We start from the raw sequence: 19,340 nt of genomic DNA on the forward strand, positions 1-19,340 counted from the left end.
GGATTACAAGCGTGCGCCACCACGCCCGGCAGATTTATGTTTTTAATAATTTATTAAGTGGCTTTACTTTGTAAAATATAAAGGTGTAAGGCTGTCATCCACCCTAGCCAGCCGTATTCATGCTTTTATTATATGTAATAATATTCTGAGGATTATAATTGAATCTGTGTTGCATTTGGACTCTTAATAAATAAGTGGGAAATTGTTTGATAAATGTGATTTTTAGTGGCTGTGTATTCCCAGAGCTATAATTAGCTGAAATAGCACCATGATGTTTAGGGCTTATTTAGTTATCCCTGAGGTCATTAGTACAAATCCTGAGATAGAAAATAAACTAATGATATACTTAGAAATTGAAAATGAAGGAACTGAAACAGCATACGTAAAATCAGCCTTGGTGGTGACCTTGAAGAGAATATTTTGTGACATGGCTATATTTTTGTCTTTTGCAAGAGGTAGCAGATAGGATTTATTTATTCATTTATTTACTTGTACTGGAGATTGAACCCAGGGTGTTCAGTCTCCAAGCTATACTCTCAGCCCTTATTGTTGGTTTTTGTGGCTCTGGGGATGGAACTCAGGGGCATTCTACCTTTAAGCTATACCCACCAACCCTATTTTTATTCTTTATTTTAAAACAGGGTCTCACTAAGTTGTGGAGGCCTCACTGAGTAGCTGAGGCTGGCCACAAACCTCGATCTTCCCATTTTAGCCTCCCAAGTACTGGGATTACAAGTATGTGCCACCATGCCTCAACTCCTTATTTTTTATTTTGAAATAAGGACTTGCTAAGTTGCTGAATTTGGCTGCCTGTTTCAGCCTCCCATGTACTGGGATTATAGGTGTGTGCCACACCTGGCTAGGTTTTATATTTTAAATACTCCCTGGATCACTGTGTTGACAAGATCTCTAAATCAGTAGTGGTGGACACCTGTAAGCCCAGTACTTGGGAGGCCGAGACTGGAGGATTCCAGGTTTCAGGCCAGCCTCAGCAGTTTAGTGTGAGCCTCAGCAAATTAGCAGGCTCTGTTGAAAAAATGAAAAGGGCTGAGGGTGTAGCTCAGTTGTAAAATGTCTCTGGGCTAAATCTCCAGTACCAAATAAATAAGTAAATACAAGTAAAAATAGCTGAGGGTATAGCTTGGAGTTAGAATGCTCTTGGTTTCAACGTGGGAGTAGGAAGGAAAAAAGATCTCTCAATGCTCTGAAGTAGTGCCTTGATTGATTGATAACTTCTGGTCTAGGCCCATAATTTGGGAGTGATAGACTGCCAGGTATTTATCATTACTAAATAATGTTGTTTATTGTATACATTAAAGGGTAAGTATACTATTCACAATGCAAACTACACATATATTATAAAATATTATTCCTAATTTTCCTGAAAATACTAAACAGAAAACTCAGTGATCATTAACATCAAAAAGATACATTGAGTAACTTATTACAGGGTATAATAAATTGGAATATAAAATAAAAAGCAAAGGAAAACTTACTAAAGGTCTTATTTAACATAGACTTGTAGTATGTACTTGAATCATTTAATAAAACACATACCATTACATTTCTCTACTTTTTTATTAGCATGTGGCACAAGGTGCCTTTACCTGCATATTCTATGATCTTTATTTTTATCATAAAATATGTAAAATATTTATAACACATTAAATACATATATTAAGTAATATATATAATCTTTAAATGATTTTCTCAGTCTTTTCAGACTAATCTCAGAGCAGATAGTACATTTCCTTCAGCTTTATCTCTTGTACTTCTTACCCTGGAGTCAGTAGTTTGTGTCTGCAGTGAGCAGCTGGACCCCCACAAAAGCCACATTGCCAGCTCTAGTGACCTTTCACCCAGTATTTCCGTGATGGCCAAATCTGGCAGGTAGAAGAGAATTTACTAGTTGTGTTGCCTCTGTTAACATGGTTCTTAACTAAGATTTGCTTAGTCTAGGAGCCTATTTGAGTTGGATGTGCTATTTTTAAAAAATGGACTTTAGCTGGGCATAGTGGTGCCCACTTGTAATCCCAGCTTTTGGGAGGCTTGTGGTTCGTGGGCAACCTCAGCTATTTAGTGAGGTCCTTTGCAACTCAGTGAGACCCTGTTTCAAAATAAAGACTAAAAAATAGGGCTAAGGGTGTAGCTCAGAGAGGTAGAATGCACCTGGGTTTCATCCTAAGTACTGCAAAAAAAAAAAAAAAAGACTTTATTTTAAAAACTACATTGGGGTATAATAGTGACCTATTCATGTCTTAAAATATTTCACTGGATAAATTTATACACACACCCATGGAATCATTAAACTTAATACAGAATAATTGCTGTTCTTCAGAAGTTTCTTCCTTTGACTTCTGTTGGTATAGAGTAGTTTTGTCTGTTACTGACTTTCATGTAAATAGAATCATTGGTAAGTTCTCTTCAGTGTCCAGTTGCTTTTGCTCATTTTATTTGTAAGATTTATTCATTGGGACATAATTTTTACCGTACCTACAGGGGTGGTGTGTGTGTGTGTGTGTGTGTGTGTGTGTGTGTGTGTGTTATACAAAGACATCCCATGGAGCGGAGAGTGGTGGCACATGCTTGTAATCCCAGTAGTTGGGAGACTGAGACAGGAGGATCACAAATTCGTAGCAGGCCTCAGTTACTTAGCGAGGTCCTTTGCAACTTAGTGAGACCCTGTTTCAAAATCAAGAATAAAAAATAGGCTGTGGGTGTTGCTCAGAGGTAGAATGGTTCTGGGTTCAGTTCCTAGTACAGCAAAAACAAAGACAAACCATGTTTCTGTCACAGAGCTTTCCTAGTTGTCTTTTGCTTCGTAGTTTTCTTGTGCACTCACTCAGTTCTGTGTGCTTGTGTTTGCTGGCATTTGGGCTCCCTCCCCCCAACTCATCTGATGGTTGTAAGTCTTGTAAATCTTTTAACTCTTGAGGGCCACCTGCAGACAAATGATCTTCCATCGTGTGTGTGTGTGTGTGTGTGTGTGTGTGTGTGTGTGTGTGTGGTACTGGGGATGGAACCCAGGGGCTTTCTACCTCAAGGCTATACTCCCAGACTTATTTTATATTTTATTTGGAAACAGGGTCTCACTAAGTTGCAGAGAACTTCACTAAGTAGCTGAGGCTGGCTTACAAAATGTGCAATCCTCCTGTCTCAGCCTCACAAGTATTGGTATTACAAGCATGTGCACCAGGCCTGGCTTTCTGTTGTTGTTGTTGTTGTTGTTGTTGTTGTTGTTGTTGTTGTTGTTTTCTGGTGGCTCCAGGGATTGAGCCCAAGGCATTGAACCTCTGAGCCAAACCCCAGTCCAATTTTATTTCTTATTTGGAAGCAGGGTCTCACTAAGTTGCAGAGGGCCTCACTAAGTTGTCGAGGCTGACTTCAGACCTGTGATCCTCCTGTCTCAGCCTCCCAAGTACTGGCATTACAAGTATGTGTCACCATGAATCTTCCTGTGTGTATGTTCCATGCAGAAGGACATTTGTACAGACCAGGAAATAGCACTTCAGATTAGGAAATCATCACTGGTCTGACTCAGCCCCTTAGTTCACAGGCTCCATTCAGTGTTTTGCCAGGCGTTCCTTTAGCAAGATCTGTTTCCTTCCTGGTTCAGAACCCTGTCCAGGAATGTGTGTTACTCTTTTTGGTGCTGGGGATTGAACCCAGGGCCCAGAGAATGCTAAGCATGTGTGTGCTCTATTGCTGAGCATATCCCAGCTCTCAGCCTTATGTATATTCTGTTGAGTGACCTTCAGCCTGAGTTTATCTCATGGCTCCTCACTACTGGCCTATCATGTGTTCTTTTTCTTTCCATTTTGTTTTGACAATAGTTTTATTGAAATGTAATTCATATATCATATACCACAAAATTCATCCATTTGGAGTATGTAATTCAGTGGTTTTTAATATATTCATTACAGGTTGTTCAATCATTACTATAATCAATTTTTGAATGTTTTTTGTTGACCCCAAGAGAAACCTTTGCTTTTTTTTTTTTTTTTTTGTGGTGCTGAGAGTGGAACCCAGGTTTTTCTACTTCCGGGCTATACTCCCAGACCTATTTTATATTTTATTTGGAAACAGGGTCTCACTAAATTGCTGAGAGCCTCACTAAGTAGCTGAGGCTGCTTCGAACCTAACTTTGGCATTTCATAAAATACTTGGTTCTTTGTAACTGGCATCTTTCGCTTATAATATTTTCAAGTTTCATGCACGTTATAACATGTATCAGTACTTTATTCCTTTCTGTTGTTGAATCATACACCATGGTGTGGATGTGCTACATTTTGCTTATTCATTTGTTTGATAAACATTTGAGCTGTTTCCACTTTGGGGGTGAATAATGCTTTTAAGAATATTTGTGGGCTGGGCATGGTGGCGCACTCTTGTAATCCCAGCATTCAGGAGGCTGAGACGAGAGAATTGCAGTTCGGGGACAGCCTCAGCTACTTAGTGAGGCCCTCTGCAACTTAGTTAGACCTTGTTTTCAAAATAAAGAATAAAATATAGGGCAGGGGGTGTAGCTGGGAGGTCGAATGGCCCTGGGTTCCATCCTCAGACCTGCAAATAAATAAATAAGTAAATAAATAAATAAATAAAATATTTGTGTACAAGTTTTTATATGGACATAATGTTTTCAGTATCCTCAGGTGTAGGCCTAGGGGAAGAATCACTGAATCATACAGTAATTTCATGAGGAATTCTCAGGTGGTTTTTAGAAGTAGCTGTAACATATTTCCACCAGCAGTGTAGTAGAGCTGATTTCTCATGATCCTCTTCAATTCTTTTATCTCTCTCTCTCTCTCTTTTTTTTTTTTTTTTTTTTTTTTTTTTTGGTGGTCCTTGGAGGTAGAATGTTCCTGAACCCAGGAACATTCTATGTTCAGGAACATTCTACCTCCAAGCTACACCTCACCCCCAGCCCTATTTCTTATTCTTTATCTTGAAACACGGTCTCACTAACTTGCAGAGGCCTCACCAAGGAGCTGAGGCAATCCTCCTATCTCAACTTCCCAAATACTGGGATTACAAGAGTGCACCAGTGTGCCCAGCTATCCCTGTCTTTTTTTGTTATAGCCATCATGGTGGGCATCCTGTGGTATACTGTAGTGATTTTGATTTGCCTTTTCTCATAACTAATGGTGTTGAGCATCTTTCAGTGTGCTTATTAGCATTTACATATATTTTTGGAGAAATGTCAGTTTGTTTTTATATTTAATTGGGATATTTTTTAAATTAATTAATTATTATTTATTTTTGCAGTACTGGAGATGGAACCCAGGGACATTATACCGCCGAGCTACACCCTGAGCCCTATCTTTTATTCTTTATTTTGAAAAAGGGTCTCACTGAGTTGCAAAGGGCCTCACTAAGTATTAGCTAAGGCTGTTCGGGAACCGTGCTTCTCCTTTCTCAGCCTCCCAAATGCTGGAATTATAAGCACCTGGCTCTAACTGGGGTATCTTTTTTGAAAAAAAATTCTTTTTTTTTTTTTTTTTTTTTGTGGTTCTGTGGGTTGAACCCAGAGGCATTCTTTGAGCTACACCCCCAGCCCAATTTTAGTTCTTACGTGGAAACAAGATCTCACAAGTTGATGAGAGTCTCACTACTTGCTGAGGCTGTCCTCGAACTTGTGATCTTCCTTTCTCAGCCTCCTAAGTACTGGGATGACAGGCATGTACCACCACACCTGGCTTTTATTAAATAGACTTCTAAATGAATAAATTCTAAATAAGTAGACTTCTATTAAATGTATGATTTACAAATATTTATTGCATAGTATATGTTGCCTTCCAAATTTCTTCACTATGTCTTTTTTTTCTTTTTTTTTTTCCTTTTTTTCAGAACTGGGGATTGAACTCAAAGACTGTACATTCCAGCTATACCTCTAGCCCTATTATTTATTTTTTATTTTGAAACAGGTTCTCACTAAGTTGCAGAGCACCTCACTATATAGCTGAGGCTGACCGCAAACCTGTGATCATCCTCTCTCAGCCTCCCAAGTAGTGAAAGTATGAGCATGGGCCACCTCGTCAGGCTTCAACAACCTTGTGAGGCCCTCTACAACATAGTGCAACCCTGTTTCTTTCTTTTTCTTTCTTTTTATTCTTCTTCTTTTTTTTTTTTTTTCTGATACTGGGGATGGAATCCAGGGGCATTCTCCCTCTGAGTTCCACACCCAAACCTATTTTTTATTCTTTATTATGAAACAGGGTGTCACTGAGTTTCAGAGGTCATCACTAAGTAGCTGAGGCTGTCCGTGAACCGCTGTCTTTCTGTCTCAGCCTCCCAAATGCTGGTATTACAAGTGTGCACCCCAACGCCTGGCTGTGAGACCCTGTTTCTAAATTAAGAAAATGAGTTGCTGACAGTGTAGTTTGCTGAGGCTGGTCTTAAACCTGTGATCCTCCTGTCTAAGTCTCCTAAGTACTATGATTATAGGTATACACCACCATGCCTGGCTCTGTTTTGTAGTTTTCAGAGTAAAATCTTTAGTATGGGTACACAGGCATATACCCATAACACACATATATAAACTTGTACCTATACACAGGAACACACACACACACACACACACACACACACACACACTGAACTAAAATAGTATGGCTCATAATTGGTGTTATGTGCCAGGCATGGTGTCCCACCCTTGTAATCCCAGCACTTGGGAGGCTGAGATAGGAGGATCACAGGTTCGCTGACAGACTCAGCTACTTAGTGAGGCGTTCAGAACTTAGTGAGGTCCTGTTTCACAATAAAGAATACAAAATAGGGCTGGGAGTGTAGCTTGGAGGTAGAATGCCCCTGGGTTCAATCCCCAGTACTACACCAGCACATAAATATTGTAAAACCCTGCAGACATATATGAAGGAGCACACATTGCTATTTAATACTGTTGTGTTAAATCTTTGTATAGCCGGGCGTGGTGGTGCATGCTTGTAATCCCTGCACTTTGGAGGCTGAGACAGGAGGATCGCACAGGTTCAAAGCCAGCTTCAGCTACTTAGTGAAGCTCTCAGCAACCTAGTGAGACCTTGTTTCTAAATAAAATATAAAATAGGTCTGGGAGTATAGCCCAGAGGTAGAAAGCCCCTGGGTTCCACCCCCAATACCACCAAAAACAAAATTTAAAAAAAATCTTTGTATATGTGTCTCATATATACAAAGGTAGATTAAAACAGAAAAATAGTTAAAGTATTATTGAAGTTGTTATGAATAACAACTTTGTTCATATGAAATCTGAATTATATGCCTTGCCTATGTGATAGATATACTGTTGTAAAGTTATAAAGCAATTAATATGCATACCTATATATGTGTATATGTACATACATACAAACATACATCCTTATGTATATATGTATATATAAAATTGTAGCCAGGAGTGGTGAACACCCGTATTCCTAGTACTTGAGGCTGAGACAGAAGGATCACAGGTTTGCCACTAGCCTCCACAATTAGCATGGCCCCTACAACTTAGCAAGATCCTATTTCAAAATAAAACATAAGTCTGGAGGTGTAACTCAGAGATAGAATGCTCCTGGGTTCAATCCCCAGTACCACACCATCACATAAATATTGTAAAGCCCAGCAGACATATACGAAGGAGCACACACTGCTATTCAGACACCATGAGAGATCATCTTTATCCATAGGTAAAGATTAAATAACAGCTCTTTGGGACTCTCAGAGGTTCATGGTGTTGTGTAAATAGCATGTTTAAGATTTTTTTTTTTTTTTTTTTTTTTTTTTTTGCGGTACTGGGGATTGAAACCCGGGGGCATTCTATTTCTGAGCTATACTGCAGCCCTGTAAAAACAGGGCTTTACTTTGGAACAGGGTCTTGTTTGGAATTCTTTACTTTGGAACAGGGTCTCAGTAAGTTGCAGCGGGCCTCACTAAGGAGATGAAGCTGACTATGAATGTGCAATCCTCCTGTCTCAGCCTCCCAAGTGCTGGGATTTCAAGCATGTGGCACCACTCCTGGCAACTTTTAAGATATTTTAAGGAGCTAATGTTAATCCTCACAAAATGTTGAAGTACTATTTTGTTACTTATTTGTTGGACTTTAAAACAGTTTATTAACAGCAGTATTCAACTATTTTTTCCACCAGGCATGGATGGGCAGAAGCTTTTGCAGGTATCAGAAGTTCACATATCAAATATATCTGCCCGCATGCGTGAGTATTTCTAGTCTTTAGGCTTGTGATTCAGAATCCGGGAAAAACATGCTTTACTTTCTCCCAGAGCACTTGAATATAGTGGTTTTTTTTTTTTTATCTTTTAAATATTCAGATAAGAATAAAGCTTAATGGAATTCCTTAAAACTAAAAAGGCTTTTGGTTACATTGAATATCCCCCCCAACTACCTATTTTTGAGAAATTTAAGATAATGTCTTAAGGGTCAGTTGACTGTAATGCCAGAAAATTTCTTTAAGATATATAAATATCTCAAAGTTCTACAAATATGCATTGGTATCTGTAAAGCAGATTCACCTGCCATATTTTCTTTTTTTTTTTTTTTCTTTTTTTTTTTTTAGTACTGGGGATTAAACCTAAGGGCATTCTACCTCTGAGCTACACCCATAGCCCTATTTTATATTCTCTCTTTTGAAACAGGGTCTCACTAAGTTGCAGAAGGCCTCACTAAGTAGCTGAGACTGACCGTGAATCCCCGGATCCTCCTGTGTCAGCCTCCTAAGTACTGAGATTACAAGTGTGGGCCACCATACCTGGCACCTGCCAGATTTACGAAAAACCTTTAGTTTGAAAACATTCCTGAATGCCATCCAATAGCATTCAGGCACTGTGAGGTCATATGGACAAAACACAGACTTTGGTGTCTTATAAATTTGGTTTCGAGTTCTGACTCTAGAAATGTTTGTGGATGTCAAAAAGAAAATACCAAGTTTGAGCAAACTGAGAAAATGAGTAGGCTTGGCAGGTTTTAGATCAAGTGGTTGCTGAGAAGCAGCAACCATGGAGAGAGATACCAGAGATTACACACGTGCTAGTAAGTGACTAATCCACCCGCAGAAGTGGCAGTAGCAATAAACTTGAGCTGCATGTGTGAATGTAAGTACTTGGGAGTCGAGGACAGGAGAATCTTAGCTTTGAGGCCAGCACATGTTAGTTTAGCAAGATTCAGTTTCAAAATAAAAAAAAGTAAACAGGGCTGGGGTATGGCTCAGAGGTAACCTCTGGATTTAATCCCCAGTTCCGCAAAAAAATAATTTAAAAAGATATATGAATATGGGGAAATAAATTATATTCGAGATTAAGGAAGAAAACCTTCCTTCTTTTTATCCTGAAATAAAGAGCAGCTGTCTTACCGCTTTAGGTTATAGCAGAATACTGTGGCTAGTGCAGCTGTGTCCTCTATGATTTGGTTCAAACAAGAAACAGAATTCTTGAGTATGTTGGAATTTCTGTTATATTGCTATTTGCCCCAGGATTAAATTGTTAAAGAGTATTTCCTATTCTCAAAATTAAAAAATCACTATTTTTTTATTTTTAGATACGAGGGATTGGGAATTGAACCCAGGGGCATTCTACCTCTGAGCTATACCTCTACCCCTATTTGTTTTAGAAACAGGGTCTCCCTAGGTTGCTGAAAATCTTATTACATTGCTGAGGCTGTCCTTGAACTTGCAGTTTTCTTGTTGGCCTCCCAAGTTCTGGTATTACAGGCCTGGGCAGCAACTCCAGGTTCAATTTTTTTTTTTTTTTTTTTTTGCGAGTCTGGGGATGGAACCCAGGGGCATTCTACCTCTGAGCTACACACACCCCGCCTGCCCTATTTTTTCTTTCTTTCTTTCTTTCTTTCTTTCTTTCTTTCTTTCTTTCTTTCTTTCTTCTTTCTTTTTTTATGGGTCTGGGGATGGAACCCAGAGGCATTTGACCTCCGAGCTACACCCCCTGCCCAATTTTTTATTCCTTATTTTGAAACAGGGTCTCATTATTCTTTATTTTGAAACCAGGTCTCACTGAGTTGCAGAGGGCCTCACTAAGTAGCTGAGGCTGGCGCGAACTGTGATCCTTCGGTCTCAGCCTCCTGAATGCTGGGGTTACAAGTGTGTGCCACCACACCTGGCTCAAATTTTTTTTTTTTCTTTTTTTTTTTTTGCGGGTCTGGGGATAGAATCCAGAGGCATTTGACCTCCAAGCCATACCCCCTGCCCAGTTTTTTTTTATTCTTTATTTTGAAACAGAGTCTCACAAAGTTGCAGAGGGCTTCACTAAGTAGCTGAGGCTGTCCTTGAACCAGGGCTTCCCAAATGCTGGGATTACAAGCTTAAGCCACCACAACTGGCTTCAAAAAGTTTTTGATACAGTTGTATAACCTCCAAAGTAGATTTGTTCCAAGAATCAGGATAGTGCTGAGATATAAAGTTATTTATTTTTCTTTCCTTTTGTACTTGGTTAAATTCAGATTGTCTTGTTCAGCATAGGCTTTTTTTCCCAGGCTTGAACTGGATGTAATGGATATGTAGGCAGATCATGTTTACTTATCCGTCCCTTAATTAAGCAGGAATATAGCTAAGAAAGCAACAGTAAGTGAAATGCAACCAGCACACATGGGAAGCACTGTTATAGTATCTGTGCAGTACATTGCTCATACCAGCTTCATGTTGAATGCATTTCCAGCTGTCTTAGTTCTTGGGCTTCCCTTCTCATGTTTGAGAAGTTACAAGTATTTAAGTAAGGATTTGAGAAAGGAAAATTTTTTTATTATTTATTATTATTATTATATATATATATATATTTTTGCAGTACTGGGGATTGAACCCAGGGACATTCTACCACTGAGTTACATTTCCAACCTCATTTATTTTTTTATTCCTTATTTTGTATTTTGTTTTTATTTATTTTTTGTGATACCCAGGCTATACTCCCAGACCTATTTTATACTTGATTTGGAAACAGGGTCTCATTAAGTTGCTGAGAGCTTCACTCAGTAGCTGAGGCTGGCTTCAAACCTGTGCTATCATCCTGTCTTAGCCTTCCAAGCGCTGGGATTACAAGCATGTGCCTTTATGCCAAGTTTTTTATTCTTCCTTTTTATTTTTTTTTGGTAGAGGAGATTGTACCCAGAGGCAGTCTACCTCCAAGCTACACTGCAGCCCAATTTTACTTTTTTTTTGTGTGTGTGTGTGTGGTGCTGGGGATGGAACCAGGGGCATTTCTACCTCTGGGGTATACTCCCAGACCTATTTTATGCTTTATTTGGAAACAGGGTCTCATTAAGTAACTGAGGCTGGCTTCGAACCTGTGCAATCCTCCTGTCTCAACCTCCCAAGCGCTGGGATTACAAGTGTGCGCCACCACAAGCGGCTTATTCTTTATTTTGAAACAGGGTGTCACTAAGTTGTGGAGGGCCTCACTAAGTAGCTGAGGGTGGCTGTAAACCGTGATCCTCTTGTCTCAGCCTTCCGAATGCTGGGATTAGAAGCGTGCGACACCGTGTCTGGCCAGAAAATTTATTTTTAATACTTATTACTTGCCAAGCTTAGTCCTTCACAGCTGTTGCTCTGTCTTCAGAGCACACTTGGTGGGCATAGAAAACAGAATTGTTTAAAGGTAACTACATAAAACATATGTAAGTATATAATGTATGTTAAAACTATAGCATACAGTTTTGTGTGAGCCTAAAGTAGTTATTGACTGATGGAATTTATCAAGTTTTGTGTTTTATTTTTCTAATTTTGCTGTTTTTTATTTTCTTTGTAGGCCAGTTATGCCTGTTACATTAAATATGAACATGGCCATGCCTTCTTGGTAAGTACTAAATAATTTACTTAGCCGAGCATGGTGGCACATGCCTATTATAAACTCAGTACTTGGACAGAAGGATGACAGGTTCAAGGTCATCCCCAGAAAGACTCTCAGCAGTGTAGTGAGACCCTATTTCAAAAGCAAAACATCAAAAAGGGCTGGGGGTGTAGCTCAGTGATAAATACCCCTGGGTTCAATCCCCAGCACCATAAAAACAAACAAAACTTAGCTATCCAATAAGAACTTTTTAATTTTTTATCAGAAGTACTTTTGCCTACAGCAGTTTATTTAGCTATCTTATCTTTTATTTTGTATTGGTACATTGTAGTCATACATCTTAATGGAATGTAAGATGGTAGAGGCATACATGCACACATCATTTATTTAGCCCTTCCCCAATTGCCATCCCATTCTCTCCCCCCCTCCTTCTCATGTTTGGCTTAATTATTGACTTTGATATGTTTGTTAATGTACATCATGTACATTTGGGAATTTCCCTCTTCCTCTCTCCCATCACTTTCAGTTAGGTTGCCATATTTCCTTATCTATAGTTTCTCCTTCTTTGTCTAGAGTTCCTCCTATTACCCATTTTCTCCCAGCATCCCTATATTGGGAAGAACATCCAATTTTTTACTTTTTGTGACCAACTAATCTCACTTAGCATAATGTTCTCCAGTTCCATCCATTTCCCTGCAAATGATGAAATTTTGTCCTTCCTTAAGACTGAGTAGAATTCCATTGTATACATAGCCTATAGTTTTGTAATCCATTCATCATTTGATGGACATCTTGGCTGGTTCCATAGTTTGGCACTTGTGAATTGTGTGGGTGTGAACATGAATATGCATGCACTAGTTTGGTTTCCTTTCTTTTAGGTAGATACCCAGAAGTGGTATTGCTGGATCATATGGTAGTTTCATTCCCATTTTTCTGAGAATCCTCCTTACTGTTTTCCATAGTAGTTACACTAATTTGCAATTTAACCAACAATGTATTAGAGTTCCCACTTCTCCACATCCTTACCAGCATTTGTTGTTGTTTTTTTTGTTTTGAATGATTGCCATTCTAATTGGAGTTAGGTGAAATTTCAGTGTAGTTTTGATTTGCATCTCTCCAATTACTAATGATGTTGAAAATTTTTCATACATTTATTGGCCATTTAAATTTCTTCTAATGCCGGGCGTGGTGGTGCATGTTTGTAATCCCTACGCTTGGGAGGCGGAGACAGGAGGATCACGCAGGTTCAAAGCCAGCCGTGCTGGTTTAAGAGACCCTGTTTCCAAATAAAAATATAAAAAATAGGTCTGTGCGTGTAGCCCGGAGGTAGAAGGGCTTCCAGGAACCCCAGTACCACGAAATAAATTAAATAAATAAATAAATAAATAAATAAATAAATAAATAAATAAATTTCTTCTAAGCTGGGTTTGGTGGTGCATGCTTATAATCTCAGCATTTGGGAGACTGAGACAGGAGGATCGCAGTTTATGGACAGCCTCAGCTACTTAGTGAGCCCATTTGCAACTCAGTGAGACCCTTTTTCAAAATAAAGACTAAAAAATAGGGCTGGGATGTAGCTCAGAGGTGGAATTACCCTGGGTTCTATCCCCAGTACCGAAAATCAATCAATTAATCAATCAATCAGTTTCTTCTTTTGTGAAGTGTCTATTTAGTGTCTTGCCCATTTTTTGATTGGGTTATATGTTTTCTTAGTGGTGCATTTCTTGAGTTCTCTATATATTCTTTTTTTTAATTATTAAATTATTTTTATTTTTATTTATTTTTTGCTGGTTTGGGGATGAAACCCAGGGGCATTTGACCTCTGAACTACACCCCCTGCCCTATTTTTTATTCTTTATTTTGAAACAGGGTTTCACTAAGTAGCAGAGGGCCTGTCTAAGTAACTGAGGCTGTCCACGAACCGAATCCTCCCGTCTCAGACTCCCAAATGCTGGGATTACAATCATGCGCCACCACACCCGGCTTCTCTATATATTGTAGATATTAGTCCTCTATTGGAGGAATAGTTGGCAAAATATTTCTCCCCTTCTGTTGGAGGATTCTAGTAACTAGTGTACATCAATTAGGTGTAGTAATATGAAGTGGATTTATTTATTTTTGGTGGTATGGGGATGGAACCCTTCTACCTCCGGACTACACTCCAGACCTATTATATATTTTATTTGGAAACAGGGTCTCTTTAGCCAGTGAGGCTGGCTTCAAACCTGTGCGATCCTCCTGTCTCCGCCTCCCAAGCGTAGGGATTACAAGTGTGCACCACCACGCCCGGCCTATTTATTTATTTTTATTTATTTAATTTTTTTTTGTATGTGTGTGGTACTGGGGGTGGAATCCAGGAGCTTTCTACCTCTGGGCTACACTCAGACCTATTTTTTTATATTTTATTAGAAATGGTCTCACTAAGCTGGGCATGGTGGCGCACACTTGTAATCCCCGCGCTTGGGGGATTACAGATTCGAAGCCACCCTCGCTGGCTTAAGAGACCCTGTTTCCAAATAAAAATATAAAAATAGGGTTGGGAGTATAGTCTGGAGGTAGAAGGGCTTCCAGGAACCCCCAGTACTACCAAAAAAAAAAAAAAAAAACAACAGAAAAGAAAAAAGAAACGGTCTCACTAAGTTGCTGAGAGCCTAAGCAGCTGAGGCTGGCTTCGAACCCATGTGATCCTCCTGTCTCAGCCTCCCAAGCACTGAGATTACAAGCGTGCGCCACCACTCCTGGCTTTTATGAAGTAGATTTAATGGACAAAGAAAAGAAAAAAAGGAACGGAGATAAAGAGTAGATATGAAAGAAAGAAGCTTGTAAAAGGGGTGGGGAGGAGAGCAAACAAATAAGCAAAAACACAAAAAACAATAACAAAACAACTCTACAGATAGATCAGTATAGAGCTGACCTGACCTTTGCAGTCCTCCAGGTTCTGTGGATTCTTTTAGACATTTTACAGTGTGTGTGTGTGGGGGGGGGTACTGGGGATGGAACCCAGGGGCCTTCTATCTCCAGGCTACAGTCCCAGACCTGTTTTATATTTTATTTAGAAACAGGGTCTCACTAAGTTATAGAGGGCCTCATTAAGTAGCTGAGGCTGGTTTTGAAACTGTATGATTCTCCTATCTCAGCCTCTCAAGTACTGGGATTACAAGCATGCACAAGCATGCACCACTACGCCCTGTAAAGTTGACTTTCTATATTAGGTTCTCAAGCATGTTCCAAGCATACTCATTTACTCATAACCTAGAGTAAAGATGTTAGTTTGTAGCCTCACTTTTTGGTCTCCTTCATTGATTGGGACCCTGGCCTGGTATGTCTCTCTCTGCAGGGACCAAGTGCCACTAGCACTTTTCCCTCTATAAGCCTGGGTCTCTGAGCTCAGTCTCTCTCGTCTACACAGGCTGCTGTTATCACCGGGGTTGGATCTAGTGTAAGCAAGGGTGACCACATTTTCCACAAGCCCTGAGCATATGTTTCTCTCCACCAACATAGGTGGCATACACCTGTAATCACACTACTAGGGAGGCTGAGACTGGAGGATCACAGGTTCAAAGACATCAGGTAGTGAGTCTAATCAATTTAGAGAGATCTTGTTTCAAAATAAAAATAAAATTCGGTTAAGGTGTAGTTCAGAGGTAGAATGCTCCTGGGTTCAATCCCTAGTAACACACAGACAGGAAAAAAATGACAGGAGAAAAAGACAAAATAGACTGACACTTACTTGATGGGTGCTTTGCTTTCCCCCAGTCCTGCCCAGTGACACATTTTATAGCCCCACCCTTCTCCGGGATTTCTTTAGCTTTGGTCATCCACAGTCATTCCTTGCAACTCTCCCATCTCTGAAGTCACTTAAATCACATTTATTAGTGTGCAAACTTGTTACAAATCCTTGAATTTTTTTCTCTGTTCCTACACTGTTCATTCTGAGATGCAGCCAGGGACTCTAGTCTGTTTTCTTCTTGTCCCCTCCACTTATCCTAACCACCTAGAACTTCCTTTTTTATCTACTTAGATTCCTTGGCAAATTTTGCAAAATCTCCATTCCTGAACTAAAAATTTCTACCTAATGATGCTAGAGACCATAATGTGAGTATGTAAGCATAAAACCAGGTAGAGAATTAGGGCCAGCGGAAGGCTTCCCTTGGTTTCTGGTTTGAAGAGGCTACAATGCATAATGGAAGTTTTGCAGAATATGGACAAAGATCAGAATAAGAACCTATGTTTGATGGATATGAGGTAGCACATACAATAGCAACGTGATACAGAAAGGTAACTTTTCCACTGCAGTGACTGCAGTATAGCAGAAGGGGTATGAGGAGCTAGAATGTATTACAAATATTTCAGGACCATGGAATGAAATCCTGAAAGATACTTTTGCTTGAATGTAAGTTGAACTAAGGAATTTTTTAAGCTTTTCTCACCATAAAATTGTATGATGCTGTAACTTTTCAGTATTAGAAACTGTTTCCTGTTCTATAATGTACCTTTGGTTAGTGCTTCCCATCCAACCATGACTTTAGGAAAATATATTTACCAAGAATATACTATCTTAAAGCTGGGCATGGTGGTACAGGTTTGAATCCCAGCATTTGGGAGGCTGAGACAGGAGGATTGCAGTTCGTGGCCAGCCTCAGCTGCTTAATGAGGTGAGGCCCTTTGCAACTCAGTGAGACCCTGTTTCAAAATAATAAAAAATATGGCTGGGGGTGTGGCTTGGGTGTAGAATGACTCTGGGTTCCATCCCCAGTACTGCAAGAAAAAAAAAAAATCTTAGAATCAAATGGCTTTTTTAAGATTTGGCCTTATTTTTCTAGGTTTGATATTATTGGGCTTTCACCAGATTCTCAGGAAGATGAACCCGGAATTAAACAGGCTGCAGAAAATGGTAAGTATAGAATTAAAAACAAAAGGCATCTATAAATGTTTTAGTTGGTCCAGTAGTTCAGTTCATATTGACTAAAGATGGCATAGCTATACAATCTCAGGAGGCAGAGCTGTTTCCTTCCTTTTTTGTCACTCTCTAATTTGTTTGCCATGGTGGTGGTCTGCATGGTGGTCCACCATGTCTGCATTACTTGCCTACAGTGGAGGTAAGGTGGATGGGGAAAGTGGCATTTATCAAGCTTCAGCTCTGGTGGCTACCTAAGAGTGTAAAGCAGTGGAGAAAATAGCGCAGTCTTTAGTAGTTGTGGCCAATTATCTTCCCTCAGGAGACTTGAAGTAGTAATAAAAGTGATGACATAAGTCATGTAAAAGTAATAAAATGAAAATGGTGTTGTGATTTTTAGTGTGGTAATAATGGATGCCACCGTTTAACTGCTTAGCTTTTTTTTTTTTTTTTTTTTTTTTTTTGTGGTAATGAGAGTGGAACCCAGGCTTTTCTACTTCCAGGCTATACTCCCAGACCTATTTTCTATTTTATTTGGAAACAGGGTCTCACTAAGATGCTGAGAGCCTTACTCAGTAGCTGAGGCTGGCTTTGAACCTGTGTGATCCTCTTGTCTCGGCCTCTCAAGAGCTGGGATTACAAGCATGTGCCACCACGCCCAGCTGCTTAGCCATTTAAAAGCTGGTTTCCTCCTGTAAATGACCTCACTTAAAACCTGTTCAGTATGTTAGGTTTTACAGAATTGCCAGAGCCTATCCATTCTTTTTTTTTTTTTTTTTTTTTTTTTTTTGGTGGTACTGGGGTTCCTGGAAACCCTTCTACCTCCGGCTACACTCCCAGACCTATTTTATACTTTTTTATTTGGAAACAGGGTCTCTTAAGCCAGCATGGCTGGCTTCGAACCTGTTCCATCATTCTGTCTCTGCCTCCCAAGCGTGGGGATTACAAGCATGCACCATCACGCCCGGCTCCCCATTCTTCTTTATGGTAACTGAGCTTTTTTTTTTGTGGGTGAAAACATAAAGAAAACTAACTCAGCGACAGATAGTTTGTAATGCATGGAAGAAAACATCCTTTTCTTTTTCATGTTATCTACTGAATATTTATAAGAACTTTTATTTTTGCAATACTGGAGATGGAATCCAGGGCATTCTACCTCCAAGCTACATCCCCAGTCCTATTTTTTATTTTTTATTTTGAAACAGGGTCTCACTAAGTTTCAGAGGACCCCATTAAGTAGCTGAGGCTAGCTGCAAACCTGAGATCCTCCTGTCTCAGCCTTCCAAGTACTGGGATTATAAGTGTGTACCTCCACACCTGGTTCCATGTGATGATATGGATTGACTTCAGAGTAATTTGGGTGTGGGTGGGAATTAGTAAAGCAAGCCTGGCTGTGAATTGATAGTTGCAGGATTGAGGTGATTTAAAAAGGGCCAAGCAGGACATGGTGGCACACGCTTGTGATCCCAGTACTTGGGAGGCTGAGACAGGAGGATCATGGTTTACTGCCGGCCTCAGCTACTTAGTGAGACCTTTTGCAACTTAGTGAGACCCTGGTTCAAAATAAAGAATATAAAATATGGCTGAGGGTATGGCTCAGGGCTAGAATGCCCCAGGGTTTCATCTCCAGTACCATTAAAAAGGGGGGGGGGTAGGCAAAGGAAGGATTCCAAGGGAATCAGTCTACTGCTCTTTTACTTTTATCGTTTTTGAAACTTTATAAAATAGATTAAAAACCTAATCAGGTAAGCCTTTCATTCTTTTTAAAAAGCTCTATTAAGATCTTGGAGAGCCAGGTTAGTGTAATTACACTTGCAATCCCAGCATTTGGGAGGCTGAGACAGGAAGATCTCTGTGGACAAACTCAGCTACTTAGTGAGGCCTTTTGCAACTCAGTGAAATTTGTTTCGAAATAAAGAATAAGAGCCAGGCATGGTGGTGCACACTTGTAATCCTAGCATTCGGGCGGCTAAGACTGGGTCTCACTAAGTTGGTTCTCAGACAATCTCAGTTACTTAGTGAGGCCCTCCGCAACTTAGATCATTTCAAATTAAAGATTAAAAAATAGGGAGCCTGGCATGGTGGCGCACATGCTTGTAATCCCAGCATTTGGGAGACTGAGACAGGATGATTGCAGTTTGTGAAAAGCCTCAGCTACTCAGTAAGGCCCTCTGCAACTAAGTGAGACCCTGTTTCAAAATAAAGAATAAAAAATATGACAGGGGCCGGGTGTGGTGGCGCACGCTTGTAATCCCTGCACTTGGGAGGCTGAGACAGGAGGATTACACAGGTTCAAAGCCAGCCTCAGCTACTGAGTGAGGCTCTCAGCAACTTAGTGAGACCCTGTTTCCAAATAAATAGAAAATAGGTCTGTGAGTATAGCCCAGAAGTAGAAAGCCTCTGGGTTCCACCCCTAGTGCCACAAAAAAAAAAAAAAAAAAAATAGGGCAGGGAGTGTAGCTCGGGGGTCAAATGCCCCTGGGTTCCATCCCCAGACCCACAAAATAAACAAACAAACAAACAAATAAACAGGGCAGAGGGTGTAGTTCAGAGGTCGCATGCCCCTGGACTCCATCCTCAGACCCGCAAAAAAAAAAAATAGAAATAAAAATAAATTATAAAATAAAAAATAAAAAGTGCTGGGGTATAGCTCTAAGAATGCCCCTGG

General features: G+C 39.9%; 1 protein-coding gene across 5 annotated transcripts in view; it reads left to right on the forward strand.

Moving 5' to 3' along the window:
* LOC308262218 (acyl-protein thioesterase 1) overlaps window positions 1-19,340 on the forward strand; it is a gene marked incomplete at both ends in the record, with an annotated part of 42,432 nt that overhangs the window by 11,405 nt on the left and 11,687 nt on the right. For 4 of the 5 annotated variants that reach the window (XM_080694660.1, XM_080694661.1, XM_080694663.1 and 1 more), the window contains 3 exons: window positions 8,118-8,183; window positions 11,734-11,781; window positions 16,599-16,669. In XM_080694660.1, the coding sequence (XP_080550786.1) occupies window positions 8,118-8,183; window positions 11,734-11,781; window positions 16,599-16,669 (185 nt within the window). The remainder of the gene's footprint in view (window positions 1-8,117; window positions 8,184-11,733; window positions 11,782-16,598; window positions 16,670-19,340) is intronic. The other variant, XM_080694662.1, reaches the window with a different exon arrangement.

This window comes from Muscardinus avellanarius, assembly GCF_963383645.1.
Source record: "Muscardinus avellanarius genome assembly, chromosome: 4".
Classification (NCBI taxonomy): Eukaryota; Metazoa; Chordata; class Mammalia; order Rodentia; family Gliridae; genus Muscardinus; species Muscardinus avellanarius.